This window comes from Moschus berezovskii, chromosome 9 (assembly GCF_049115385.1).
Source record: "Moschus berezovskii isolate FMDL1 chromosome 9, NW_MosBer_1.0, whole genome shotgun sequence".
Taxonomy (NCBI): Eukaryota; Metazoa; Chordata; class Mammalia; order Artiodactyla; family Moschidae; genus Moschus; species Moschus berezovskii.
In genome coordinates this window covers 17,927,080-17,948,760 of record NC_142468.1, presented here as the reverse complement: position 1 = coordinate 17,948,760, position 21,681 = coordinate 17,927,080, and the positions used below count along the sequence as shown (strand labels likewise).

The following is a 21,681-nucleotide window of genomic DNA, read 5'->3' as shown; positions in this document are numbered from 1 at the left end:
GGACAGGGAGGCCTGGCGTGCTGTGATTCATGGGGTCGCGGAGAGTCGGACACGACTGAGCGACTGAACTGAACTGAACTGAACTGAACTGAAGCGATCTTAAAAATTCTCATTACAAGAAAAAAATTTTTGTAGCCATATATGGTAATGAATGTCAACTAGACTTCTTGTGGCAGTCATTTCCTAATATACACAAATACTGAATTCTATGCTGTACACCCAAAACGAATATAATGGTATGTGTCAGTTGTACTTCAATTTAAGAAAAGGAAAAGGGCTCAAAGGTGAAGGGAAATTTCATCAGGATTGTTCATATACCAGCTCTGGAGCTTTTAAAAAATAGGTATGTAATGCCCTTGCTCTGTTCTTCCCACTGGACCCTCTCCCACACCCTGATATTCTGAATCAGTGCATTTGGGTTATGGCCTAGTTATTTGTATATTTTTAAAGTTACACAGCTGGTTTTCATGTGTAGCCTGGATTGAAAGCTGTTATGCCAAAGCTGTTCTAAGAATGAGCTCTCTTTCATATTTTGTAAGTTCACTATCAGGAATGAGAAGAAACTTAAAATTCTAAAGTTTTCTATAACATTTACAATACAATGAAATTTTAAGTGATGAGCATTCCAGTATTCTCTTGTTCAGATTGAAGATTTTCTTATTCTTGGTTCTTCTTTGAAAATCTTCTCCTCTGCCAGCAAATGTTACTTCCTGATTATTGTTTCAAACAGTTTAGTTGGAGGCTTTCACTAGTCACGAATTTTCAGTAGTTTCTTTCACGACTATACCAATCTGTTATACATATAGCAGTAACAGTAGTCAGACCTGATTTTCCAAGATCATTTCTTTAAAACCAGCTTTTAAAGATGAAGAGTATTGTTTTGTAAGGGTTCTCTGTGTAGGCCATATCTGAACCTGGAGAAATCTGGGTATTTGAAATTACAATTTGCCAGTGTTTTCAAGGGTTTCCCTGGTGGCTCAGGTGGTAAAGAATCTGCCTGCAATGCAGGAGACCCAGGTTTGATCCCTGGGTTGGGAAGCTCCCCTGGAGAAGGGAATAGCTATCCACTCCAGTATTCTTGCCTGGATAATTCCATGGACAGAGGAGCCTGGAGAGCTATAGACCATGGAGTTGCAGAGTCAGACAGCTGTGTGAAAAGCTCTTTTTCTTATAAGAAAGAAGAGTAGGGTCTCTTCATACTTTGCATTTGTCTGAATGGATATATTATTTTCTGACAGCCTATTACTAGCTCTCCACCCAAATGGATGGCTGAAATAGAACGTGATGACATCGACATGTTGAAAGGTAAGCAGTGCTGGTGACCTTTAACTTTTGACCTGACATTTGCTCCTCCACATACCACCTTAACTGTTTTTCTCTCACTATTCCCTTACAAGTATTCTTGGCTTCAAATTGCCTATTTAGCCATCATACTCATGTTTGTCATATCTAAATGCCCTTCTCTACTTTTTCATGTGTAGAAATATTACCAATTCAAGACTCAATCATAATGATTGCTGCTGCTGCTAAATTCCTGTAATATTAACTTTATTTTGTATGATGCTCAGAGTTAATTAAAAGCTCTCATGTAAATTTTCTCATTCTAATTCTCATAAAGGTTCTTTGAGTTAGGTATGATATCTAAGTTTCAGAGGTTAACTTAAACCAAGGTTTATTAGAAAGAGTTAAAATTTAAACTCTGATCTTTTTAAGACTAGTCTGTTATTGCTATAACACAAGTGGCTTATTTAGGATTTACTGCCATCTATTGTTTCTAGTACTATTAATTGAAAACCCTGGAGTGGGTTAAGACCTGTCTTTTAGTTCTTTCTGTCTCATCAGTTTCTCCAACAAAGAATACTGTAAGTGGTGAATATTTGATAAATGACTTGGAACTCAACCACAAAGTAGAAATTTAAATTAAAAAACATTAATTTTCCTTGATTTTGCTCTACTTTATTTAATTTTTTATCATCCTAGTGGTAAGATTCATGATGGTGGTGAAGTAATAGACTGAAGTTAAGGTAGAAAATCCGGCATTCTTGAGCTGTTTAAGCAGCTGAACAGATTGAGAAAATCTACTTATGCCACATATAGATAATAATTGTGGCATGATAAGTTGCAGAAAATAACACCTCTATTTGATCTTAGAAGTAATTCATCCCCTCCTCCAGCCAGGGGAAAATTAAGTCTCAAGGGCATCTCAGGTTCATTGCTCTAATGTTCCAAACAGACATTTATATAATATTCCATCAGCATGTATTTTCTAAGGAAACTTCAAAGTTTTAGTAAAGGATCAGAGCATTATGTTTTATGCAAATTGACCTGTGTCTTAAACCTAAAAGTAATTGGGTGCTATTTAAATGAAAATCTCGGAAAGTAAGTTTTTACTTTAAGTCTACGATCTTCTTTTCTGGTAAACTTTAACAATTTTTATAGGCACTTGATTTGAAGGAAAAGTTTTGATTAATATTTAATCTGTTTTTTCCTAAACAAAGTATACCTTTTATGATAGAGTTGCTAGAATAATTACTGAGTTTACTGGATTATAAGTTATTTTTCTCTGTACAGTGAAAGTATATTGGAAACGGTTAGAGTTTTAAGTGATAGAATGTCAAATCAAACTAGCTTAAGCAAAAGGATTTTATTCACATAAATAAAAATTCTAGGAGTAGAATAGCTTTGAGCCATATCTTGATCCTTGACTCTTATTTACTTTTTATCGCTATTTTATTTAGTGTTTTATTGATATTTTATTGTTAATTGAAATATTGTGTATGTGTGATCAGTTGTGTACAACTCTTTGAGACCCCATGAACTGTAGCCTGCCAGGCTTCTCTGTCGATGGAATTTTCCAGTCAGGAATATTGGCGCAGGTTACCATTTCTTACTCCAGGGGATTTTCCTGACCTAGGGATTGAACACACCTCTCCTGGGTCTCCAGTATTGGCTGGCAGATTCTTTACCACTATGTACCTGGGAAGGGCTTCCCTGGTAGCTCAGCTGGTGAAGAATCTGCCTGCAATATAGGAGATCCTGGTTCTATTCCTGGGTAGGTTGGGAAGATCCCCTGGAGAAGGGATAGGCTACCCACTCCAATATTCTTGGGCTTCCCTGGTGGCTCAGCAAGTAAAGAATCCACCTGTAATGTGGGAAACCTGGGTTCAATCCCTGGGTTGGGAAGATCTACCTGGGTTGGGAACAGCTACCCACTCCAGTATTCTGGCCTGGAGAATTCCATGAACTGTATAGTTCATGGGGTTGCAAAGAGTCGGACATGACTGAGTGACTTTCACACTCACTTTCTTTTCACCTGGGAAGTACCAGCTGGACCAGTGAGGACTTGTGAATCACAGTGGAGATGGTGTCCATATTGAAAGTCAAAGATGTGTCTGTAGGCTTTCCCAATGCTGCGTCTGATCACAAGGTTCCATATTTTAGTAGTGTATTCATTTTGTATGATAGGCAAAGCAAATGTTATAAAAAGATCCTCAGGATAAAACATGTAATTGCTATTGTATTTATGCTAACTCTCTTCTCATTAAGTGGGTAAGTTCATATGAGGCATTTGCAGTGGTGGAAAAATTCACTGATTTGTGTGTCTGTGTGTTTAGGGTGAGTGATTAAAGAGAAGGTATGGATCCATTTTTATTTACTCAATAGTAATTAAGTTTGAAAACTTTTATAGCAAGGGTTTGCAACCCACGTGAGTTGTTACTGGAAAGAAAGAAAGAAATGGTATTGAAGTGAATGATTCTGTTTCAGAACTGGGGAGCCTCACCACAGCTAACTTGATGGAGAAGGTACGAGGCCTTCAGAACCTGGCCTATCAGTTGGGGCTGGATGAGTGTGAGTACCCAGATCACATTTATTCAGGGGCCATGCTGTGTATTTCATGATGCATTTGGGCATAATTCAGGAAGTATCTTTATTAGGTGTTCTAAAGGTAAGAAGCCACTGTAATCTATGAAGTAATAAGCCTTTTACGATAGAGTGTGCTGGAATAATTACCAAGTTTACTAGGTTGCAAGTTATTTTTCTCTGTACAGTAAAAGTATATTGGAAACTCTTTGAGTTTTAAGTGATAGAATGTCAAATCAAACTAGCGTAAGCAAAAGGGTTGTATTCACATACATCAAAATTCTAGGAGTAGAAATAGTTTTGAGCATATCTTGATCCTTGACTCTTACTGACTTACTTTTTATTGACGTAGAGTTGATCTATAATGTTGTGTTAATTTCTGATGTACAGCAAAGTGACTCAGTTATACTCATATATACATTCTCTTTTATATTCTTTTTCATTATGGTTTATCACAGGATGTTCAGTATAGTCCCCTGTGCTATATAGTAGGACCTTGTTTATCCATTCTAAATGTAATAGTTTGCATCTGCTAACCCCAGATCCCCAGTCCATCCCTCCCCAGATCCAAGATGCTTAGTGGCATCTTAGGAATGTGCTTTTGTTCTTGCTTTTGTTTTTCATTGCAGAGTTCTGCTTCACTCATACACTATTATTATTCTTTGACCTTGCACTCAGGAAGGTGACCAATAGGAACTCCAGTTTATATGTCTTTGAATCTTATAATCCCAAAAGAAAGATGTTTTCTGAAAATTCCCCAGAAAGGGTCCTGGGGAGGCCTCTGACTATTCCATCTTAGGTTCCATACCTTTCCTGGAACCAGTCCTTTAGCCAAGTAGCATAGAGCCCTGAGATGGGCCGGCCTGGGGCCGGGGTGCACATGCAGATTGGAGCCGTTAGTCTGACTCAGATCAGGTGGAATGCATCTGGGGAGGATTGCTTCCCCAAAGCAAGGGTTTTGTAACACACCAAGAATGTAATCTGCCAGGATGAGTAATGCTTTTAAAATTCTGGATTCCTGTCTACTCTCCAGTCTTTTGGTTTAAAATTATTTCTAACTCTATTTCTTTCCATACTCTGTTCATTATAAAACTGGAAAAGGAGTTGTAGAAGATTTTCACTTTGTAATTGAAAGAAATCCTCAACATAGAGTGTTAGAACTTTGTTCTCATTGGGTAGGTACTTCCTGAGACCTTGATAAATGCACAATTTTGAGAGACTCCTGTAGCTTATAACTTTCTTCAAAACTGCTTTGTACTGATTAATGTAATTCCCAACAGCAGTTTAACAAATTGTTTCTCTTGCGATGGATTTGTCCATATCATTGATTTTACTACCAGTTCAACATTTCACTTTAAAATTTAATTTTACCAATTTTTGACTAATAGCATTTCCTTAGTCCTGTTTTTGTTTTCTTTATTTCCATTACTATCATTAGCAGTTGACGTTTGTTTCCCAAGAAAACATTTTAAAGTCACTTCATGGTTCAAGGAGCAGAGAGCCACAGACCACTCTGAGACGTGGTTGCTAGGTGATCTGTGATGTACACTTGTTGTTGCCTAACTTTTGTGTGTACTAGTCATTTATTTCTCGTGACTGAAGCTTGTCTTGGCAAGATTACTCTTTACCATGTATTCATAGACCTCAAGGGTTTATAATGAAAACCCCATGATTATTAAATTCATAAATGCGAGCTTATACAGTGTAGAACTTGATTCTGTTTCTAGCTCTGGATAATACATGCTGTGGTGATCACAGTGATCAATCCTTTATCTATGTCAATTTTTCTTATGAAATAAATTTTTTCAAAAGAGATAAAATTTTATGCTTAGTATATCAAGAAGATGCTATATTACTGAATGTATTTATCAACATTGTCTCTAGTTAGTTGTAGATGAAATTACTATATTCCCTCTGATTAGTTTTTCTTTTTCCTATTTTCCTGCTGAGAAAGATAATGAAGTATTTTTTTCTCTACTTTTTATTATGAAAAATTTCAAACATATACCAAAGGAGAGAAAGTAGAATATTGACCTTATGAACTGACGACTTGGTTTTATAGTTAGCATCTGGCCAATCTGTTTCAACCTCTGCCAACCTACATAATTAAAGCAAATCTCAGGCATTATATTGTCTCAGTCACTACTAAATAACTTCATATATGAGTCCAAAAGACAAGGACTCTTTCCTTTTTTTTCCCTTAAGTATAATTGTGATTCTATTAATTATGCCTAAAGAATTTTAACAGACTTGTTTAATATCATCAGATAGCCAATCAGAATTCATCTTTCCCTGGTTCACTCATAATTGTCTTTATATAGTTGGTTGGTTTGAATCAGAATTTAAGTAAGGTACTATATTTGATTGATATGTCTCTTAAGTTTCTTTTAATCTGGCATAGTTCCACCTCCCTATTATTTTCTTTTGCCATTTATTATTGTTACTTTTTCTGTGGAATTTTCCCCATTGTGGATTTTGTTGCTTTTATCCCTGTGGTAGTGCTTAATATGTCCATCTATCCCTTTTTATTTCCCAGTAATTAGATTTAGAAGCTCATACAGATACAGGATTGATTTTTATTTTTATTTTGATAAGAATATTTCATAAATGGTGTTGTACACATCCTTCAGAAGGGTACATCCTGTCTGCTTATCTCTCTTTGTGATGTTAAGATTAGTTCATTGATAAAGGTATTGTTTGCCTGATCTATTACTCATAAAATTCTCTATAAGCCTTACAACCAGAGTTTTAGCAGCCATTGAAAACTGCCTAGATTCACTATTTTATTATAGGCTGTGAAATGGTATTACACTAATTCTGTCATTCCTTCTTATTAGCTAGGATTTTTCTGTGAAGAACTTTATCTTAACCAACTCTTCATTATTTATTACCTTGAATGCTGTTCTTACTGGATAAATGATTCTTTATCAGTTTTTAGAATAATGAATTGGTTCTCTGACCATCAGTAAATCTATTTTAATGTCTTTCCACAAAAACATTAACTTGGTGTGGTTTGTTTCAGTTTTTATTCCACACAACTAAGATCATCATTATTATTAATTAAGTGTTTATGTTTCTAAAACTTAAGGCTTTGAAGGTAGGGGTTTGAAATCACCTAACTCAGTGATCTTAAGCAGGGAACCAAAATTCTGCAGTAGAAATGCTTGTTTCTGCCAGATGAGTTCTATGAGCACAGCTGAGATTTCTCAAAATTATTTTCTAGTTCAAAATACAGCTTTCTTTCAATTTCTGTAGCAGTGCTTTGCTACTGATTGTCATTTCCCTGATCATAATAATTAGTTGACATGTAGAAAATAGTTTTCTAATTTAGAATTGGTAAGAATCACATTGATATGTAGTGGATTTCTTGGCTATAACCTCTTTGTTTTATTGTGTATAGGGTATTTGCATAAAAACAAGATCCTTTTTGTCCTTACAGATTATTCATCTACTCTAGGGGTTGACATTTACTTGACACCCTAATCTGGTGTTTCGATATCTCAATCCTCCTTCCTGCATTAATTGAGTGGATGACATGGATGAAAAATAAGCAATACGAACTGATGAATCCCCAAGGACCCCGATCCTGTTTTCATGCAAATATCTGTAACTGATAAAGATGACGGAAAGAAAAAAAATGCAAAAAAATTTGTCCTCAAAACATGATTGTTTGTCACTTCCCTGGAGCATTGTTAAGTGTTAGTATAGAAAAAATGTGAACCTTCTAGGGCTAATGGCAACTAGATTGTATCTTGTGGAAAATGAACCCTGCCTCTTGATTTAGTACATGATTATATCTCAGATAACCCTTTTGGTGTGCGGGTTTTGGAATGCAATAATGTTTTATATAGGTATTGATAGCTTTTCATGATTGGGGCCCTCAGACTTCATATGGGCAGTTAATCTATGTGAAATTCCCGTGAAATATATAGAATTATAAAAAACTACCTTTACTGTATGAAGAATTCCATTTCTGTTGCTTCCATCTGAGTTCTGTGACCTTCTTGTCTTACCAAAACTATTGTAGTCACCTTCTAACTGCCCTCCTTGTGTCTCAGCTACCTCATATCAGTCAATCTTGTTTACTAATATGAGGTCCAGTTCAGTTCAGTCACTCAGTCGTGTCCGACTCTTTGTGACCCCATGAATCACAGCACGCCAGGTCTCCCTATCCATCACCAACTCCCAGAGTTCACTCAAACTCATGTCCATCGAGTCGGTGATGCCATCCAGCCATCTCATTCTCTGTCGTCCCCGTCTCCTCCCACCCCCAATCCTTCCCAGCATCAGAGTCTTTTCCAGTGAGTCAGCTCGTCGCATGAGGTGGCCAAAGTATTGGAGTTTCAGCTTCAGCATCAGTCCTTCCAATGAACACCCAGGATTGATCTCCTTTAGAATGGACTGGTTGGATCTCCTTGCAGTCCAAGGGACTCTCAAGAGTCTTCTCCAGCACCAGAGTTCAAAAGCATCAATTCTTCAGCGATCAGCCTTCTTCACAGTCCAACTCTCACATCCATAATTTTTCTAAAATAGCATTTGCTTTCTCTTTGTCCTTTACTCTTAAGTCATTAGTAATATTTCATTACCCATACAATAAAATTCAGATTCCTTAACATGGCTTTCAAAATCCTCTTATTCTGGGCCGAGCCTAATGTCTAGCCTTCTTACTGCCCCCGTACAGAATATTGTGCATCGTCTGCATTTGAAATTCTCTTCCTGGGACACTTCCCCATCTTAATTCAATTCATGTTGTTCTTTTTCTCAGGAAGCCCTCCCTGACCTATTTCTAATATAGGAATTTTATTTGTCCTTCATTATTTAGCCAGAATCTACCTCTTTCATCAGCCTTTCCTTTTCAAACTTGATCTAGAAAGTAAACTCACTTTTTTGACTTCCCAGATAGCTCCTAGAGCAGTTTATTTGTTTCATTTTTTTTGTCACTTTTACCATTCTGGGAGACTTTTGGTTTGTGTCTTATCTCTTTGATTAATTGTAGCTCTTGTAGGTAAGAATCATATTTGGAGCTGTCTTTGTAACCCACAGAGTACTTGCCATATGGTAGATGTGCAGTATGTATTTGCTGATTGGATGACTGAATGATCACCTCCTTGATGCCTTTCGATGAAATGGACAGAATTTTTTTAAATGAAATCCATTCACTTAAAACTGAAAAAGTGGAGCTTCTGGAAATTGTTCTTTTTCTGGATAGTTTGTGTTTTAATGATGAGTAGTAATTTCATTTTTAAACATTGGAGAAGGAAATGGCAACCCACTCCAGTGTTCTTGCCTGGAGAGCCCCAGGGACGGGGGAGCCTGGTGGGCTTCTGTCTATGGGGTCACACAGACTCGTACATGACTGATGTGACTTAGCAGCAGCAGCAGCAGCAGCAGTCACATTTGAAGATCTCATAATGTCTGGAATTTTTCTCTTATGACAGTGGATGATCAACCACACATAGTAAATGTAATGTGAAGCTTGTTGATAATGGTTTGATTTTGTCTTCTACCTGACCCCTACTCCAGTGTTATTATGATCTGGGCAGTGGTTATCATTTAGTTGCAGCAGCACATCTCTTGTTTTATTCCTCAGACCCATTGAAGTGTCATAAATCTTACTGAATATTGATTCTCAACAGTTTTTTTCCTTTAAAAAAAAATTTACCCCTGTCTTTGTAGGCTACAAACATTTTAGTAATTATGTGGATGACCTGCTTGCTGGCGATATTCAAAATAATTTTAAATGGAATGTGAAGATTGGGAAAGCAGCAGATCATGCCATTTGAAACTAGAGCTAAAGCTTGGAGTTCTGATTCATTTCTTCCCTTTCCTTTTTTTTATGACAGCTTTCAGTTCAGTTCAGTTCAGTTCAGTTCAGTCGCTCAGTCGTGTCCGACTCTTTGCGACCCCTTGAATCACAGCACGCCAGATCTCCCTGTCTATCACCAACTCCCGGAGTTCACTCAAACTCATGTCCATCAAGTCGGTGATGCCATCCAGCCATCTCATTCTCTGTCGTCCCCTTCTCCTCCCGCCCCCAATCCCTCCCAGCATCAGAGTCTTTTCCAGTGAGTCAACTCGTTGCATGAGGTGGCCAAAGTATTGGAGTTTCAGCTTTAGCATCAGTCCTTCCAATGAACACCCAGGATTGATCTCCTTTAGAATGGACTGGTTGGATCTCCTTGCAGTCCAAGGGACTCTCAAGAGTCTTCTCCGGCACCACAGTTCAAAAGCATCAACTCTTCGGCGCTCAGCTTTCTTCACAGTCCAACTCTCACATCCATACATGACCACGGGAAAAACCATAGCCTTGACTAGACGGACCTTGGTTGGCAAAGTAATGTCTCTGCTTTTTAATATATTATCTAGGTTGGTCATAACTTTTCTTCCAAGGAGTAAGCATCTTTTAACTTCATGGCTGCAATCACCATCTGCAGTGATTTTGGAGCCCCCAGTCTGACACTGTTTCCACTGTTTTCCCATCTATTTCCCGTGAAGTGATGGGACCAGATGCCATGATCTTTGTTTTCTGAATGTTGAGCTTCAAGCCAACCTTTTCACTCTCCTCTTTCACTTTCATCAAGAGGCTTTTGAATTCCTCTTCACTATAAGGGTGGTGTCATCTGCATATCTGAGGTTATTGATATTGCTCCCGGCAATCTTGATTCCAGCTTGTGCTTCTTCCAGCCCAGTGTTCCTCATGATGTATTCTGCATATAAGTTAAATAAGCAAGGTGACAATATACAACCTTGACATACTCCCTTTTCCTATTTGGAACCAATCTGTTGTTCCATGTACTGTTCTGACTGTTGCTTCCTGACCTGCATACAGGTTTCTCAAGAAACCTGGTCAGGTGGTCTGGTATTCCCATCTCTTTCAGAATGTTCCACAGTTTATTGTGATCCACACAGTCAAAGGCTTTGGCATAGTTAATGAAGCAGAAATGGATGTTTTTCTGGAACTCTCTTGCTTTCTCCATGATCCAGCGGATGTTGGCAATTTGATCTCTGGTGCGTCTGCCTTTTCTAAAACCTGCTTGAACATCTGGAAGTTCACAGTTCACATATTGCTGAAGCCTGGCTTGGAGAATTTTGAGCATGACAGCTTTACTGAGATGTAATTCACATACCCTACAATTCACTTATTCATAGTGTACAATTCAGTGATTTTTAGTATTTTCAGAGATGTGCAGCCATTACCACAATCAATTTTAAAACATTTTTGTCACCCCTCAAAGAAATCCTGTACTCGTTAGCAATCACTCCTCATTTTTCCCTAAACTCCATAGGCCTAGGCCACTACTAGTATACTTCCTGTCTCTATGAATTTCTCATGTAGACATGTCATATAAATGAAATCATATTATGTGGTCTTTTGTGACTGGTTTCTTTCACTTATCATAGTATTTTCAATGTTCATCGGTGTTGTAGCATGTATCAAGACTTCATTTCTTTTTAGAATTGAATAATATTCTACTGTATAGGTGTATTTATCTACTAGTTATTTACATTATATTTATCCACTAGTTAGTGGACATTTGGGTTATTTCCTTTATTTGGCTAGTATGAATAATGCTGCTGTGAACATTCATGTACTAGTTTTTATATGGACATATGTTTTCATCCTCTTTAGTTTATGACTAGGAATGGAATTTCTGGGTCACATGGTAACTCTATATCTAATGTTTTGAGGAACTGTCAGAATATTTTCCATACTGACTGCACCATTTTACATTCCCATCATCAGTGTATGAAGGTTCCAATTTCTCAACACCTTGCCAGTACTTACTATTTGTTTTTTAAAAATTATTACAAAATCTGTCCTAGTGGATGTATTACGAGAGTGGTATTTCACTGTGGTTTGGATTTGCATTTTTCCTAATAACTAGTGATATTGAGTATATTTTCATGTACCTATTGACTAGTTGTATGTCTTTTTTAGAGAACTATATTCAGGTCCTTTGCCCTGTTAAAAATGGAATTATTTGTTGTTGTTTTTTTTAATTATTGAGTTTTAAGAGTTCTTTATGTGTTCTCGGAACAGGTTGCTTTTTTGATATGTAATTTGTAAAAGGTTTTCTTACAGTTTGTGGGTTATCTTGTTACTTTCTTAATGATATTCTTTGAGACACATAAGTTTAATTTTAATGAAGTCCAATTTATCAGTTATTTCTTTTGTTGATTGTATTTTGGTGTCATACCTAAGAAACTATTGCCTAATTATAAAGATTTATACCTTTGTTTTCTTCTAAGAGTTTTATTCTTTAGCTCTTATCGTTAGGTATTTGATCCATTTTAAGTTAATTTTTTATATATGATATGAGGGTAGGGATGCAAATTAATTCTTTTGAGTGTGGATATCCAGTTGTTTCAGTTCCATTTGTTGAAAAGACTATTCCTTTCCCACTGAATTGTATTGGCATTTTTGTAAAAAATCAATTGACCATAAACATGAAGGTTTATTTCTGGACTCTCAGTTCTATTCTACTGACTTGTATATCTATGCCTACGGCAGTAGCTCACTGTTTTGATTACTGTAACTTTGTAATACTGCTAAGTCGCTTCAGTCGTGTCTGACTGTGCGACCCCATAGATGGCAACCCACCAGGCTCCCCCGTCCCTGGGATTCTCCAGGCAAGAACACTGGAGTGGAATTTGGAAATTTGGATCTGTGAGTTTTCCGACTTTGTTTTTCTGTTTCAAGATCTTTTTTTTTTTAATATTCTGGGTCTCATGAATTTCCATAGACATTTGAGTAGGAATTGTATTGAATCTGTAGATCAGTTTCAGGGAGAGTATTCCCATCTTAATGAAACTAAGGTCACTCATGAATGTGGTATATCTTCCTGTTTATTCAAGTCTCCTTTCATTTCTTTGAATAATATTTTGTAGTTTGCAAAGTATAACTTTTGCACTTCGTTTGTTAAAATTTATTCCTAAGTGTTTTAAATTTTTGATGCTGTTATAAATGGAATTGTTTATCTAATTTCATTTTCAATTTGCTCATTGCTACTGTAGAGAAATACAATCAATTTTTGTATATTGATATTATATCTTGCAACTTTACTGAACTTATTTATTAGTTCGAATTGTATTTTAGTAGATTACTTAAGATTTTCTATATACAGAATTGTCATATGCAAATAGAGATATTTTACTTCTTCATTTCCAATCTGGATGTCTTTTCTTTCTTTTTTCATTCCTTCCTTTTCTTTCCTTTCTTTTCCTTTTCTTTCTTCTTATTTCTTTTTTATCTAATTGCCCTGGCTAGAAATTCCAGTATGGTGTTGAATAGAAGTGGCAAGAGTGGACATCCTTGTCTTCCTCTTGATCTTAGGGAGAAAACATTAAGTATGATATTGGGTTTTTTGTACATGCCCTTCGTCAGTTTGAGGATGTTATCTTTATTGAGAGGCAAGGTGCTGGAGAGGGCACACCATTCAGCTTGTAGGATCTTAGTTCCCCGAGCAGCGACTGAACCCAGGCCCTTGGGAGAATCGTAGAGTCCTAATCATTAGACTGCTGGGGAATTCCCTGAGGATGTTATCTTTTATTCTTAGTTTATTGAGTGTTTTTATCATGAAGAGGTTGAATTTGATGCATTTGTTCTTAAATACACTTTACCATAAACCATATAATAAAAATCTCAATTTGATTTATATTCATTTACTTGTTCTGGTTTGAAATTACCTTGTATTATACAGGAAAGATTGGTTAAAAAATTGTTAAGTAAAGAAGACCACATTGAGTATATTACTGCCTAAAAAGCTTTAAGAAATTTAGCTTACTTTGATATAAGTAGTTGCTTCTGCTAATCCCGTATGTTCATTTAGCTATTTCAGGAAGAATTCTTGTTGTTGTTGTTCAGTCGCTAAGTCGTGTCCAGCTTATGAACTGCAGCACGCTAGGCTTCCCTGCCCTTCACTATCTCCCGGAGTTTGCTCAAACTCATGTCACTGAGTCAGTGATGCCATCGAACCATCTCATCTTGTGTCACCCACTTCTCCTCTTGCCCTCAGTCTTTCCCAGCATCAGGGTCTTTTCCAATGAGTCAACTCTTTGCATCATGTGGCCAAGGTATTGGAGCTTCAGCTTCATCACCAGTCCTTCCAATGAATATTTAAGGTTGACTTCCTTTAGGATTGACTGGTTTGATCTCCTTGTTGTCCAAGGGACTCTCAAGAGTGTTCTCCAGCACCACAGTTCAAAAGCATCAATTCTTCGACACTCAGCCTTCTTTATAGTCCAACTCTGACATCCATACATGACTACTGGAAAAACCATAGCTTTGTCTTTATGGACCTTTGTTGGCAAAGTGATGTCTCTGCTTTTTAATACACTGTCTAGGTTTGTCATAGCTTTTCTTCCAAGGAGCAAGTGTCTTTTAATTTCATGGCTGCAGTCGCCATCTGCATTGATTTTGGAGGCAAAGAAAATGAAATCTGACAGTTTCCACATTTTTCCCCATCTATTTGCCACAAAGTGATAGGATTGGATGCCATGATCTTCATTTTTTGAATGTTGAGTTTTAAGCCAGCTTTTTCACTCTCCTCTTTCACCTTCATCAAGAGGCTCTTTAGTTCCTCTTCACTTTCTACCATTAAAAGTGGTGTCATCTGCATATCTGAGGTTGTTGATATTTCTCCCGGCAATCTTGATTCCAGCTTGTGATTCATCCAGGCCAATATTTCGAATGATGTACCCTGCATATAAGTTAAATAAGTAGGGAGACAGTTTACAGCCTTGATATACTCCTTTGCCAATTTTGAACCAGTCTGTTGCTCCATGTCCAGTTCTAACTGTTGCTTCTTGTCCTGTGTACAGGTTTCTCAGGAGGCAAGTAATGTGGTCTGGTATTCCCATCTCATTAAGAATATTCCACAGTTTGTTGTGATCCACACAGTCAAAGGCTTTAGCATAGTCAATGGAGCAGAAGTAGAGTTTTTTTGGAATTCCTTCTGCCTTTTCTAAATCCAGTACTGTGCTCAGGCTAAATTTAATCAGTTACCAGTTTTTAAAATAACATTTTATGGTAAAAAAAAGATTGAGGCTTCCTCATTCAAACATGGTGCTTCATTCTGGTAGTCTGCATTGATGAAGTTGTTTTTGTACTACAAATTATTTGGTACAAATTTTCTTTCTTTTCTTTATTTTTTGACTATGCACTGTGGGATATGGGATCCTAGTTCCACAATCAGGGATCACACCTGTGCCCCCTGCAGTGGAAGCACAGAGCCCTAACCACTGGACTGCCAGGGAAATCCCTGATGCAACTTTCTTTGGTGGATGGAGAAGGGCATGGCAATCTGCTCCAGTATTCTTACCTGGAGAATGCCATGGACAGAAGAACCCTGCGGGCAAACTATAGTCCTTAGGGTCTCAAAGAGTCTAACATGACTGAGGCAACTTAACACACACACATGCACACACACATGTGTGTGTGCACAAGCAAACTACAGTCCATAGGGTTACAGAGAGCCAAACATGATGGAAGCGACTTCATACACACACACGCACACACACACACACACACACACACACATTTCATAGGGTCACAAAGAGTTGAACATGACTGAAGTGACTTCACACACAAAGTTCAGTTCATTCGCTCAGTTGTGTCCGACTGTTTCCGACCCCATGGACCACAGCACACCAGGCCTCCCTGTCCATCACCAACTCCTAGAATTTATCCAAACTCATGTCCATTGAGTCAGTGATGCCTTCCAACCATCTCATCCTCTGTCGTCTCCTTCTCCTCCTGCCTCAGTTTTTCCCAGCATCAGGGTGTTTTCAAATGAGTTAGCTCTTCACATCAGGTGGCCAAAGTATTGGAGTTTCAGCTTCAGCATCAGTCCTTCCAATGAATATTCAGGACTGATTTCCTTTAGGATGGACTGGTTTGATTTCCTTGTAGTCCAAGGGACTCTCAAGAGTCTTCTCCAACAGCACAGTTCAAAAGCATCGATTCTTCGGCGCTGTCCAATTCTCACATCCATACATGACTACTGGAAAAACCATAGCTTTGACTAGACGGACCTTTGTTGGCAAAGTAATGTCTCTGCTTTTTAATATGCTGTCTAGGTTGGTTATAGCTTTTCTTCCAAGGAGCAAGCGTCTTTTAATTTCATGGCTGCAGTCACCATCCACAGTGATCTTGGAGCCCAAGAAAATGTCTGTCACTGTTTCCATTGTTTCCCCATCTATTTGCCATGAAGTGATGGGACCGAATGCCATGATCTTAGTGTTTTGAATGTTGAGTTTTAAGCCAGCTCTTTCACTCTGCTCTTTCACTTTCATCAAGAGGCTCTTTAGTTCTTCTTCACTTTCTGCCGTAAGGGTGGTGTCATCTGCGTATCTGAGGTTATTGATACTTCTCCCGGCAATCTTGAGTCCAGCTTGTGCTTCATCCAGCCCAACATTTCGAATGATGTACTCTGCATATAAGTTAAATAAGCAGGGTGACAATATACAGCCTTGACGTACTCCTTTCCCAATTTTGAACCAGTCAGTTGTTCCATGTCCAGTTCTAACTATTGCTTCTTGACCTGCATATAGATTTCTCAGAAGGCCAGTAAGGTGGTCTGGTATTCCCATCTCTTGAAGAATGTTCAAACTACCACACAATTGCACTTATCTCACATGCTAGCAAAGTAATGCTCAAAATTCTCCAAGCCAGGCTTCAACAGTATGTGAACTGTGAACTTCCAGAAGTTCATGCTGGATTTAGAAAAGGCAGAGGAACCAGAAATCAAATTGCCAGCATCCATGGGATCATCGAAAAAGAACTGTTACCTTTGTTAATTTCTTGTTTCAATCCATGAAGAAGGGCAGGGAGAGAATAACTGGGATTCTTATACCCTGGACGGTCTTCTTTGTGGCCTGATATCAGGTTTACTTTATAATTCGTGTACTTCTGTTTATTTAATTGTACTTGATTGATTAAGGAGCAAAATTATTTTCACTAGCCTTTAACCTCTAGATGGCAGCATGAGTCTTACTGTACTTCTGGCTTTTTCTCTACCCATATCTCTTGAACTGGGTTTCTGATTGAGATACAAATTCTTATGACTTTACTGGACTACTTGCCTAACTTTGTTGATGCCTTACTTGAGTTTTAGCTTTTTTATTTTCCTTTTCATCTCTCCATATTTAAAAAAAGATTCCTTTCTTAAGCAGTGTGTATTTTTGATGCTCAGTTTCCCTGTTGTCAAAAATAACATTTTGCTTTTGATTAAGGAGATGGGTAGAAAAAAACAAAAATGTGGTAATTTAATTCAGTAACTTCCATACCTGGATCTATGACCCTCAAAATGGCTTCAGCTCTCTCATCTCAGATTGTCTTGTTCTGTCCTTCAGCTCTCCTGGTTATCAAGTGGTATCAGACAGTGCCTTATTAAAGTAAGAATGTTAGCTAAAATTAATGAAATAAACCTAGATTTTCAAGGAGAGTTTGTTTTAAAATAAAGTTTTCAAGTGCTTAGCCATTTTGAGTGATGAGATAATAGCAAAAGAAGAAAACATTCAATTCAGCAACTGTTTGAGTACCTACTTCCTACAAGGCTCTATAGGGAATATGAAGATGAATAAGACATAATTACTGTCCTTGTGCAGATTAAAATCTAGTAGAAAATGGAGAGAAGACAGTTAAGTAAATGATTCTTAATGGAAGGTAGAGGAAATAGCTCTGTTAGAGTACTAAGAAGTCTGGAGATAGGGGAGAAGTGGCAGTTACATTTGATTGCTACAGAAATGGCAGATAAGTTTCATATTGTATGTCAACACAGATTGATTAGTGAGGATTTCCTAGGGCTGTTGAACTGAGAATTCTGAGGAGTCTTGATTCAGAGAAGTCCATTAGTATGGTCGGCTGTGGACCAGGGAAAGGGGTGTGGTAGTACTTAACTATTTCTGGATCATTGAAGAGAAACTTTTTAAAAAACACAGGTTTTTGATGTGGAAATGAAAATTCCACATCATATTCCAGGTGGAATGAACATCTGGAGCAAGCAGAGTTTGAAAGAACAGTTATGCTCTAGGAACAGTGTGAGTGATTTAATATGGTCTTTAAGAAGCCCGGGTTATATTAGGGCTCATAAGAACTAAACGGAGGGAAATAGGAGCGGGGCTGAGGGATGAGGAAGTAGACTCATAGGTAATGGGAAGCGTGTGAAATGTTCTTTAAAAAGTATTTTAATGACTGTAACATTAACTAATTTTCGTTATAGATGGTTTTACTTTTCGAAGAAGGCAATGGCAAGCCACTCCAGTACTCTTGCCTAGAAAATCCCATGGACAGAGGAGCCTGGTGGGCTACAGTCCATGGGGTCGCTACTAGTCGGACAAGACTGAGTGACTTCACTTTCACTTTTCACTTTCACACATTGGAGAAGGAAATGGCAACCCACTCCAGTGTTCTTGCCTGGAGAATCCCAGGGATGGCGGAGCCTGGTGGGCTGCCGTCTGTGGGGTCGCACAGAGTCGGACACGACTGAAGTGACTTAGCAGCAGCAGCAGCAGCAGGGATACTTTATTTACTGAAAGACCGTTTACCACAAATTTGTTTACTATAAAGATAAAGAAGAAAGTAAAAATAACCACAGCCTTACCGGTAGGAGATGGCCACTGTTGATGTGTTTCCTCGTCCTGGCCCTCCCTTTTCTATTTGTGTAGGGGTGTGTGTTTACATTTCTACTTGGACCCATACGTATACACAGGCATGCTTTTTAATGTAACTGAGGCTATAATGTATGTATAGTATGTAGTTTTTCCCTGTGCTCCCCCTACCATTCTTTCTATCTTAAGCATTTTTCTGCGTCATTAGAAGTTCTACCACTGAAGATTTCTGAGTAGGAAAGTCATGCACCTTTAAGAAGCATCATGCATAGGATAGAATGTAATGGTAGAGACAGGAGGCTGGAAGCTAGCAAGGACTGTGAGTCCAGCAAGAAGGATTGAGGGCTTGAATGAATAGTGGCAGTGTTAATGGAAAGAAGCGTACAACAATAGATGTTTCAGGTATATCATTTTCAGTACTAGATGGGTAAACTGTCTCGATGAGTCTTGGGGAGTAAACTGTAATTAGAGTTTACCATGATGTTTTGAGCCTGCTTAAGGTCAGGGAAGTCAGAAAGAGAAGAAAGATTTGGTTAAACTAACAAATCAGGGCGCCGGGAGAGCGCGCGCCGCCGGCCCAGTGATTTTTGGGAGAGACGCCCGGCTCCCGGCGGCGCAGACGCGAGAGACGCCCGGCTCCCGGCGGCGCAGACGCGAGAGACGCCCGGCTCCCGGCGGCGCAGACGCGAGAGACGCCCGGCTCCCGGCGGCGCAGACGCGAGAGACGCCCGGCTCCCGGCGGCGCAGACGCGAGAGACGCCCGGCTCCCGGCGGCGCAGACGCGAGAGACGCCCGGCTCCCGGCGGCGCAGACGCGAGAGACGCCCGGCTCCCGGCGGCGCAGACGCGAGAGACGCCCGGCTCCCGGCGGCGCAGACGCGAGAGACGCCCGGCTCCCGGCGGCGCAGACGCGAGAGACGCCCGGCTCCCGGCGGCGCAGACGCGAGAGACGCCCGGCTCCCGGCGGCGCAGACGCGAGAGACGCCCGGCTCCCGGCGGCGCAGACGCGAGAGACGCCCGGCTCCCGGCGGCGCAGACGCGAGAGACGCCCGGCTCCCGGCGGCGCAGACGCGAGAGACGCCCGGCTCCCGGCGGCGCAGACGCGAGAGACGCCCGGCTCCCGGCGGCGCAGACGCGAGAGACGCCCGGCTCCCGGCGGCGCAGACGCGAGAGACGCCCGGCTCCCGGCGCAACCGACCACGTGCAGAATCGTGGCTGAGAGGAGCTTCCCCGCGCCCAGGGTTAGGGCGGTGGCCGAGAGGAGCTGTACCACGTCCAGGAGGCGGTGGCTGCTTGGGCACCGGAGGGCCGGGAGGAGCTGATCCACATTCAAAGCAGGAGGGGCGGCCTTGAGGAGATACCCCTCGTCCAAGGTAAGGTGCAGCGCCTGCGCCTTGCTGGAGCAGCTGGGAAGAGATACTCCACGACCAAGTGGAATATAAGAATCCAGTGTTCTGGGGAGGAAGGAACAAGACGGCGAGACCACTTTCTTCCCCACAAATTCATCAGAAGAACATTTGAACGTGGAGTAAAGTCCACAAAACAACTTCTGAATACTGGCAGAGGACATCAGGCTCCTAGAAAAGTAGCCCATTGTCTTCTAAAGGAAAGAGAAGAAATCCAGCTCCACCCACCAGAACACTGACACATGGTTCCCTAACCAGGGAACCTGGACAAGTCACCTGTCCAACCCCACACACAGCGAAGAAACTACATAATAAAGAGAACTCCACAAACTGCAAGAAGAGGGAAAGGACACCCCAAGCAAAGCAATATAAGCAAGATGAAGAGGCAGAGAAATACCCAGCAAGTAAAGGAACAAGATAATTGCCCACCAACACAAACAAAAGAAGAAGATATAGGGAATCTACCTGATAAAGAATTTCAAATTTTGATGGTGAAAATGATTCAAAATCTTGAAAGTAAAATGGAGTTACAGATAAATAACCTGGAGAAAAGGATTGAGAAGATGGAAGAAAGATTTAATAAGGACTTAGAGGAAATAAAAAAGAGTCAATATACAATGAATAATGCAATAGATGAGATCAGAAACACTCTGGAGGGAACAAACAGTAGAATAACAGAGGCAGAAGACAGGATAAGCGAACTAGAAGATAGAATTGTAGAAATAAATGAAACAGAGAGGAAAAAAGAAAAATGAATTAAAAGAAATGAGGACAATATTAGAGACCTCTGGGACAATGTTAAACGCTCCAACATTCGAATCATAGGAGTCCCAGAAGAAGAAGACAAAAAGAAAGACCATGAGAGAATACTTGAGGAGATAATAGTTGAAAACTTCCCTAAAATAGGGAAAGAAATAATCACCCAAGTCCAAGAAATCCAGAGAGTCCCCAACAGGATAAACCCAAGGCGAAATACTCCAAGACACATATTAATCAAATTAACAAAGATCAAACACAAAGAACAAATATTAAAAGCAGCAAGGGAAAAGCAGCAAATAACACTCAAGGGGATTCCCATAAGGATAACAGCTGATCTTTCAACAGAAACTCTTCAGGCCAGAAGGGAGTGGCAAGATATACTTAAAGTGATGAAAGAAAATAACCTACAGCCCAGATTACTATACCCAGCAAGGATCTCATTCAAATATGAAGGAGAAATCAAAAGCTTTACAGACAAGCAAAAGCTGAGGGAATTCAGCATCACCAAACCAGCTCTCCAACAAATGCTAAAGGATCTTCTATAGACAGGAATCACAGAAAGAGTGTATAAACTTGAACCCAAAGCAATAAAGAAAATGGCTACGGGATCGTACTTTTCAATAATTACCTTAAACGTAAATGGGTTGAATGCCCCAACCAAAAGACAAAGGCTGGCTGAATGGATACAAAAACAAAACCCCCATATATGTTGTCTACAAGAGACCCACCTCAAAACGAGGGACGCATACAGACTGAAAGTGAAGGGCTGGAAAAAGATAGTCCATGCAAATAGAGACCAAAAGAAAGCAGGAGTAGCAATACTCATATCAGATAAAATAGACTTTAAAACAAAGGCTGTGAAACGAGACAAAGAAGGAAACTACATAATGATCAAAGGATCAATCCAAGAAGAAGATACAACAATTATAAATATTTATGCACCTAACATAGGAGCACCGCAATATGTAAGACAATTACTAACAAGTATGAAAGGGGAAATTAACAATAACACAATAATAGTGGGAGATTTTAACACCCCACTTACA

At 39.4% G+C, this 21,681-nt stretch overlaps 1 protein-coding gene across 1 annotated transcript in view; it reads left to right on the top strand.

Moving 5' to 3' along the window:
* LIN52 (lin-52 DREAM MuvB core complex component) overlaps positions 1-21,681 on the top strand; it is a 126,799-nt gene that overhangs the window by 8,868 nt on the left and 96,250 nt on the right. Inside the window, exons 4-5 of the mRNA XM_055435493.2 lie at positions 1,239-1,305; positions 3,766-3,849. Of these exons, the coding sequence (XP_055291468.1) occupies positions 1,239-1,305; positions 3,766-3,849 (151 nt within the window). The remainder of the gene's footprint in view (positions 1-1,238; positions 1,306-3,765; positions 3,850-21,681) is intronic.